At 52.0% G+C, this 8,328-nt stretch overlaps 1 protein-coding gene across 1 annotated transcript; it reads right to left on the bottom strand.

The window, feature by feature from the left end:
- Nucleotides 1-4,609: 4,609 nt before the first annotated feature.
- Nucleotides 4,610-5,743, bottom strand: Bhlhe23 (basic helix-loop-helix family member e23). Its single transcript, XM_051144977.1, has one exon. It carries the CDS (start codon nt 5,317-5,319, stop codon nt 4,648-4,650), a length of 672 nt encoding a protein of 223 aa, XP_051000934.1. The 5' UTR covers nt 5,320-5,743; the 3' UTR covers nt 4,610-4,647.
- Between the last annotated feature and the right edge of the window lie 2,585 nt (nt 5,744-8,328).

The raw sequence follows: 8,328 nt of genomic DNA on the forward strand, positions 1-8,328 counted from the left end.
GCTATCATCATTCTCTGCCGGATTAAGCCGGATTGCACTCCGGGGTCTTTCCTTTGGCTGAACAGACGGTGTGGCCCAAGTGGCTCTGGGCCTGAGATGCTGTTTCATTTCTTACACTCTTTTAGAAAAATAGTGTTTGTCCTCTGTGAAGAAGCACCTTCAAGGTCATGACGACTTGAGTTTGATACCCTGGGCCCACATGGTAAAAAGAAAGAACTGACTCATTGAGAGTTCTCATTGATCTCCTCATGTGCTGTGCGCGCATGCACATGCACATGCCCACACACTCCCATACAAAGGAAGGGAAAGTGTAAAAGTAAAAGTAGAAATGTTTTCTAAAAGTACCTCTCGGGGCTAAAGAGATGGCTTAAAGATTAAGAGCACTGGCTGCTCTTCCAGAGGACCTAAGTTCGGTTCCCAGGCAGCTTATAACTACTGGTAACTGGATCCAATACCTCTGGTCTCTGAGGGTATCTGCACTTGTGTGCACATATCCACACACAGACACACGTAAAGATAAAATAAGTATTTTAAAAAGTCTCTCCTTGTGAAATTCCCAAATAACCATAGAAATATATTTAAAGTCCCTCCTGTTAATATTTTTATCTGGGCTGGAGACACTTCTGCTTGGTTCCTCAACGGCTCAGGTAAATCTATATGAGTGACGGTGTAAATTCAACTCTGAGATGAAATTAATAAACTGAAATATCTGGAGGCAAACCTGTCTGGAAGGAGAGAGAGTATAGGAGAACCAGGAGCATTGTAGAGGTGTGAAGAAGATGCTGGAAAGCGGGTGCCGCCTCCACTTTGCTGAGGCTGGAGCTGGGCTTTCAGTTGTACTTGGAGAAGTTGGATGCCCCCATAGTCTGGCTCTGTGTGTGTGTGTGTGTGTGTGTGTGTGTGTGTGTGTGTGTGTGTGTGCGCGCGCGCGTGCGTGCATTTCAGGCTAGTATATTTCTCAACTTGGGCAAAACAAAGGCCTTTGAATACTCGGAGTCTTGAGTTTTGTGGGTCATAAGGCCCGATGTTGATGGGAGAACAAGTAGTTTGGCAATGTGTCAAAGTGCCTGCAGTGCTTCAGTTAAAGGAGCCAGGAAGCCTAGGAGAGATTCATCTGTGTGTTTTTAAGAAAGGAGAGGATATGAGCTTGTTTCCTGACCTGTAAATCAGGTCACTTTAAGTCTCCTGACCTATGTGGCAAGCTGGATGCCCTGGGCAAGCAACCATGCAACAGCAGGCATCCAGGAAAGGACATGACAGTGAATGAAGATGCTGCGGGACCTGGCTGGGCAGCTTGGTTCTCACAGAGTCACAGGTCTTAGACCAGTTAAGCTCCTGTAAGCTGCACTTCACCAGGACCTTCTCGGCGTACGCCAACTCAGTGTCTTTGAGTTGCTCAGCTAGCAACCAGCAAGAGCCGAGGACTTTACTCATGTGGTCTGCAGAGGAAGGTGCCGCTGACTCAAGCTCACTCTCCCAGGTGGGAGGGACCTAGGGTTGTCACCAGCTTCTGACTTGTTTGATGGTGGGCTCCCCTGGCTTGGGTGTGGTCAGTCAGTGTGAAGCAGGAGGATGGATGTGGGGCTAGAGACGCACTGGACATTGTCCGTACCCTCCCTTGACAGACAGCTGGCAGTGGCTTTGCTCCTCACTGGTCCAGCCCTAGCATCTTAGAGACTCAATGAGCAGGTGTTGAAAGAGAAAAGAGATAGAGAACTGTGTATTTACACAGCTCTAGACTCTATTCCCCAAATTGGTGGCATTTCCTGGTAACCGTTAGACAAAGAAGAGAGGAAATGGGCATTTCAGTGCTCGGTACTCACAGCCTGGAGCTGTGCCCAGGCCACTGCAGCCACAAGCCACACAAGAGCACCGGCACTGGAAACATGGTAGGTCGTGGGACAGAGGGGAGCTCTGTAGGCAAGATGGCTACTTGAAGACTGTCACGATTACCCATGGAGACACACAAATTGCTCATAAAATGATCTCACCCACTTCTATTCAGTCTCTTTACGCAGCCCACTAGAAAAATGTAAGCTTCCCACACAGCCGACACTCCCTGCGGAGGGAAGAAGGCAATTCTGGGGACACTTCCTTGCACCTTGTCACTGCTCCATGTATTTTCCTGAAAAACAAAAACAAACCCAACCAACCAACAAACCAAAACAACAAAATACTCCCCCCTCAGAAAAACTCCCTAAAAAACAAAACAAAAAACAAAAAAACCCACCTGTACTTCACACACACACACACACACACACACACACACACACACACACCAAAACTAAAACCAAAACCAACACCAAAAAACCTAGACAATGAGCTTCCAAAATCCTAGATGTACACGAAGCTCTTTTCCCAATGACTCACAGTGATTCTCACCCATAGGAACTTGACTCTTTACACCCAGGGAAAACCCAACCACAGCCTCCACCAGCTGCTTTACAGAGCCATGCTTACAGCAGGCATTCCTCCTGGCTTCGGAGGGAGGCCTCGGCCTCGGCCTTGGGATGGGGAGCTTGTGGTACAAGGCTGGGGTGCTTTACTAATGGCCACAATTGAGAGAATTATGGAGTTTCACTTTGAAAAAAAAAAAACCCACCCTAGTCATTCATTCCCAGTGAAGGTTTTTGCTGACATTTTGGAGAACAGCATGCAGTTTCAAAATGTTCTGATTTAATTTAAACTTTCATTTAAGCTTGCTAATTGGAGACATTTTTATTAGTACAATGGTTAAAAGTTGCTTTGTTTTTGGAGGAGGGGTTGTTAATAATGTTTTGTTTAGACAAGGTCTTATTAATTCAGACAACTCTCCTATTTCCACCTCCCATGTTGAGGTTATGGGCATGAACCACCACCACACCCAGCTCTTTAAAAACTGCTTTCATTCTAGCAGAAGAGATTCTTTTCTTCCCCCTTTCTTTTTCAAGGTTAATCTTTTTTTGCTGAGAGGATCTCACTCTGTCATTCAGTCTGACCTTCTCCTGGCTCAATCTTTTGCAGGTTGGGATCACCATTGCTAACTTGCTCCTTCACCTTTCTCATATGAATTCATGTATCTGTTGATGGTATATGGGTCCACTTTAAAATCTCTGAAATTTCCTGAGGCCCTAAAGGAAGGATCCCAAATCGGTATCACTGCCTGGATATTGAAATCATAAATCAAGTCATAGATGTACACTCAATTTGATATTAAAATGTAATCATATTACTTTTGTAAAATAAGCTAAAGTCAGATGCTTTATTCTGCCCACCACCCCTGGTCTAAACATAAATACGGGACTTTTTCAAATAATAATGGATAATGACCCCAGAGCTAACAACACTTGAATTTCAAGTTTTCCCTGTTTATCTTTAGGAGACTTGAAAAACAGTCTGTTTTGAAATGTGTGACGCGAATTCGTTTAGGGGAGGGGGAAAGACAAGGAATTTTTAAAAATGGAAATGAGCAGAAACCAGTATTAAGCATACGTCTTTATGAATAAGACTTAATCACACACGTCATTTTGCAAATACAAAAGGGCCTTTTCAAATGCATTAATTAAAGTTAAGCGCTGTAGGCAGGCGCTTTACAGAGCAAAAAACGGCCCTCTCCGGATTTGCTTTGCATCAATGAAGGCCAAGAAAATTGGATAAACGGAGGTGGAAGGCTGCTGAGGGCCACCGAGCGAAACCAACCGACATCTGGGGCTCCCGGGCTAGGGCTCAGACTGGGGACGGAGGCAGGATTCTGGATTGCGGCCCGATTTTGTGACCAACCAGTTTCCATTCAGTCCAGCGCCGGGTACTCACCGGTAGCCCGGCTTTCTTCAGAAGTTCCCGAACTGGTCAACTGGCGCAGAGTGCTTGATTGGCTCTGGAGCTAGATCGAGAGTTCTCCGCTGACTGCGCGGGGTCAAGTGGCCCTGAGCAGGTTGTGAGGGCTCCCCAGTCCCCTTGGGACAAGCAGGCGCTAGCAGTACTGGCATATTTAGGGATAGCTCCACAGACTTTGGAGGCCAGCATAGGTTTCAGGAACTTCTGGGCAGGTAAGAACATTAACAGAACAAGCTCAGACTTGGAAAATATTGCAAACTTCATCACCTGGGTTTTTCCTGCGTCTGACATCACGTCCTTTGCAAAGGACCTCTGTAGAATCTCTCTCAGCGGCGGCAAGGCTGAGCCTGGAGTCTTGGAGCCCTCAGAGGCCTGCTGTGAAGGGCCACACCCGTCCTGTGGAACACATCTAGTTGGAGCAAGGCCTTGCAAGTTGGCCTAGAAGGGACTGGGGCGGAGGACGTTCCCCAATGTTAGGACATGGTCAAGTGATGCTCTGTGCCTGCGCTCCTGAGTCTTGGGCAGAGTCACCCGTCAGAAGTGGGACCGGCCAGTACCTGTTCCCTCCCGTGGCCTTCTTTTGGCGCGCAGCTGATAACCCGCCATCCTCATCTCTAAGAGCGCTGGCAACGTCCAGGGAACGCTCTGTGGATGCGGTGGGGTCTGGAGTCCACCGCCAAGTCCAGCTCTGCCAGGACGGAGTTCGCGTTCTGCACCCAACAGTTCTACAAACGGGGTCCGGGGTCTGGCTACTTTTTCTTTATAGGATCCCGCCAGCGGGGACAGGGGACAGTCTAAATAGAAATGCGGCTGCGGGGGTGCTCGGTGCCGTCAAGGCTTCTCACCACAGTGTTTGCAAAGCCCCGAGGGCGATCCAGAGAAGGTGGCACATTTGTCTGGGCAGGGCCCGAGCGCGGCGCTGGCTGAGAACGGGTAAACCGCTGCCTGGCCGAAGGGCGTCAGAGGCGCGGCGGCCACAGGTGCACCCAGTCCCTGGCCTTGGTTGAGGTAGGCCACCAAGCGCCGCATCTCCTCCAGGGCCTGAGCCTGCATGAGGATGTAGTTCTTGGCCAGTAGTAGCGTGGCGATCTTGGAGAGCTTGCGGACCGACGGGCTGTGCGCGTAGGGGATAACTGCACGCAGTCCGTCCAGCGCGTCGTTCAGGTCGTGCATGCGCCGCCGTTCTCGCGCATTGATGCTGAGCCTCAGCGAACGCTGCTCTCGGGGCCGCCGCCGTGTGTCCACCGCGACCCCGGGCCCTCGCCGTCGCCGCCGCCTCTCGAAGGCGTCGTCCTCGTCGCCACTCTGCTCGCCGCTGCTCTCAACCGTCGTGGCGGGGACTCGGGATGCCGGCGCCGCGGGGAGGTCGCCACCCGGACCCGATGCACCGAAGCCGCGTGTAGCCTCTGGTCCGCGAGCCGCAGCGTAGGCGTGGCCGCTCCCGGTGTAGCCGTGGCTCAGCGCCAAGTACGCGTCCCCAGACAGCGACTTGAGCTCAGCCATGGCCCTTTGAAGCCTGCTACCGTAGTGCGACCTCCTGCCCTGCGAGTGAGTTCGTCTGTCTGTCCGTTTCCTGGCCTGCGTGTGGTCTTTCCGGCCGGCCACCCCTCCTGCGCCTCCTCACCAAGACGCATGGCCGGCCGGGGCCGCTCTAGCTCCCACTCGGACTGGCTTCGTTTTTAAGCTGCTGAGGCGCCCGCTGGGACTTCGTGTCGTCCAATCAGAGGGGACCTGCTGCCCGCATCTTCCTAGCCCCGCTCCACCGACTGCGCGGACCTACAAGCCGGAAAATGGGAGCCGCCGCGGGACTCGAGAGCCGGTTTGCCTGCTTTGTGGTTTCTCAGCTGCCAACTCTTGTTTCCTAGGAGGTCACCTCCCCAGAAGCTCTGGTCCTGGGGGCACCGGCTTCAGTCTTGCTCCCAGCCGGGTTCTCTCTCCTCTGAGTCTCCGGACTTGTCGCCTGTTCTGGGAGATCAGAGGCCCGGCCTTGCGGGTTGCAGGCTTCCCACCAAGGTCCCCCACAGGTGTATCCTGATGTGATTCTTGCGTTTTTCTTAAGTTGTAGTTTGAGGCGGGGACTGAAACCTTAGGAGAGCCAGCCTTTCGGTTCCCTCAGGTGGAGGATTCGCAGTCTTGTTCTGCCGGACGAGTATGGTGGATTGTCTCGGCTGCGGCTGGGGAAAGGCACCAGAGTTTTGAGGGCGGAGTAGAAGTCGCTGGAGAAGCGTCCAGGTTCCCTCTTGTAAGTGAGAGACTGGGTTGTCTTCACCTTCCAGGCCTCAGTCGTAGCCCAGATCCCTCCACACACAATAGGTATTCTAGATGTGGGTGCTTCGTGTGCCCCAACTGATCCAGAATGTCACCCCGCTCAGGAGCTGGGGTGGGCGCTGACTCATCTTTCCTCCGCCCCATCAGAGGGAGGAGCAGAGCAAGTTGAGTTTCTGGTACCACCGGAGGTAGGAGGTCAGTGCTGAAGGCTTCCTTTCTACCTGCAGGACATGAGGAGGAGCCGCTGGAGCTGCTGGATGCTGGCTGGCCCTCCGTCTTTGTCAACTAAAGCCCCAAATGTGAAGGTTACTGAGGGGATTACTGCTTTGCCCAGAGCTGCTAAAGGTGTGAACTTGCCAGGGCTCTGTGTTTTCAGCAAGAGGTATATTCTCCTTACTATGGTGAGAGAAGGGGGTCAGTTACCCTGGCTTCCAACACAAAATAGAATCACTCAAGTGGCCAAGCTGTGTGACCTTGGCAGATTGGCAGAGACAGTTAGCCTCTCTGTTCTCGGAGTTTCACATGGAAAAGAAATGATTCAATTGTCGAGCACTCTCCAAGAGTGCATAGCAGCCTGATGCACATTTGTGATATGAACGGTGAGGGCTGTGTGTTTTCTGGAAGGTTCTGGGGCTCTATGCCATTGCTAGTACACAAGAACACAGATGCAAACACACAGATTCATGCCTAAGGAACAGCGGGCTTCGCTCTGGGCCTGGAAAAGAAAGAGGCCAGACAACAGCTTCTTGGCTGCCCAGAACTGGTTCACCATGTGGCTGCCTATGTTGTGGACATAGCCACAACATAGGATGAGTGTCTCTGTGAGGCCTGTCCCTGGCCTGATGGCAGGTGTGGTTGGGAGTTGTGAGGCTGTGTAGCACTCCAGGGATCAGAAGGGGCAAGCCCTACAGGAGGAGTAGCAGGGCTGATCCAGAGACGGAGGGGCAGGCACCAGCAGCACCAGCCCCTCAAGCTGTTCTGGGGAGTTTGCTTAAGACTGCCCCATGGCCTTAGCCCCTGTGCTCTTAGCCATAGAGCTTGGAAGAAGGAGGGCTACCCTTACCTGTGTCTGCTGCAGTCCGGTAGAGCGTCCCAAAGCAGTGTGGGAGGCTGGGGAGGGTGCAATGTTTGGACCGGTCCACGTCTCCTCCTGTGGATAGAGGGTGGCCTCTGCAAGGCTCTTGGGGAACATTGGGTGGACATTGTGAGAACATGGCAATGCTATGGGTGTGTAAGCAGGATGCACCAGGCTCTAGGCTGCGGCCGTGATGGGGTGGACCTTCAAGCTTTGCCTGGAGTAAGGTTTTAACCACAACTGCCACTGCCACTGCCACTGCCACTGCCACTGCATTGCAGCTATGACCTAGTCTATGATGAGATGGGCTTTGAGCTCTCTAAACTGCCTGGCTGGGAGAGCAGACCTGTCATCCAGTTAGATGACTAATGTTGATTGTCGGCTTGACAGAATCTGTAACCACCGGGGAGGTGGAACTTTGAGGATCTCTGTGGGGGTTATCTTGATTGTGGACAGTAGAGGTGGGAAGACAGGTCCACTGTGGATGAGGTCACTCCCCGGGGTGGGACCCTGGGCTGTATAAAACAAAGAGAGTGATACGAACATGCATGGCTTGCTCTCTCATCCTGACTGTGGATATGCTGTGACCATCCGCTTCAAGCTCCTGCCACGATGGACTGTACCGTGAACTAACAGAGAAGAAACGGAGACATCCAGTTAGCTGAGAACATTCGACAGCACCATCAGAAGACCTAAAGGGCTACAGTGGGGGAAAAAAATCAGAGGACAGGGGTGGTAGCCAGCCACCTGTTTGAGCACATAAAGGCACATGCCTTTATTCCCAGCACTTGGGAAAGAGGCAGGCGGATCTCTGAGTTCAAGGCCAGCCTGGTCTCCATAGTGAGTTCCACGACAGCCAGAGATACATACAGAGGCCCTGTCAAAAACAACAAAACAAAACAAACACAAACCAATTTGTAATAGGCTAGGTACAAGGAGAGGTAGTGTTTTGCAGTGCCACGCTGCCACCTGCTGGATGTAGGGAGATTGCATAAGTAACTTCTCTTCCTTGGCGGGAGCTGGGTGCTGTGTAGGCGTTCTGGGGCTGAGTAAGACCACAGCTGAGAAGGCAGAGAGAGCTCTTACTGCCTCTCATCCACCAAAGGAGGGAGGACGTGGGGCTCTGCACCAACTAAGGTGCTACCTTGCCACGTCTGTAAAATATGGGT

Source organism: Acomys russatus, chromosome 4 (genome assembly GCF_903995435.1).
Source record: "Acomys russatus chromosome 4, mAcoRus1.1, whole genome shotgun sequence".
In the NCBI taxonomy this organism is placed as follows: Eukaryota; Metazoa; Chordata; class Mammalia; order Rodentia; family Muridae; genus Acomys; species Acomys russatus.

Excerpts from the sequence above, each read along its gene's own strand:
- Bhlhe23 (XM_051144977.1), bottom strand. The coding sequence starts at position 5,319 with ATGGCTGAGCTCAAGTCGCTGTCTGGGGACGCGTACTTGGCGCTGAGC.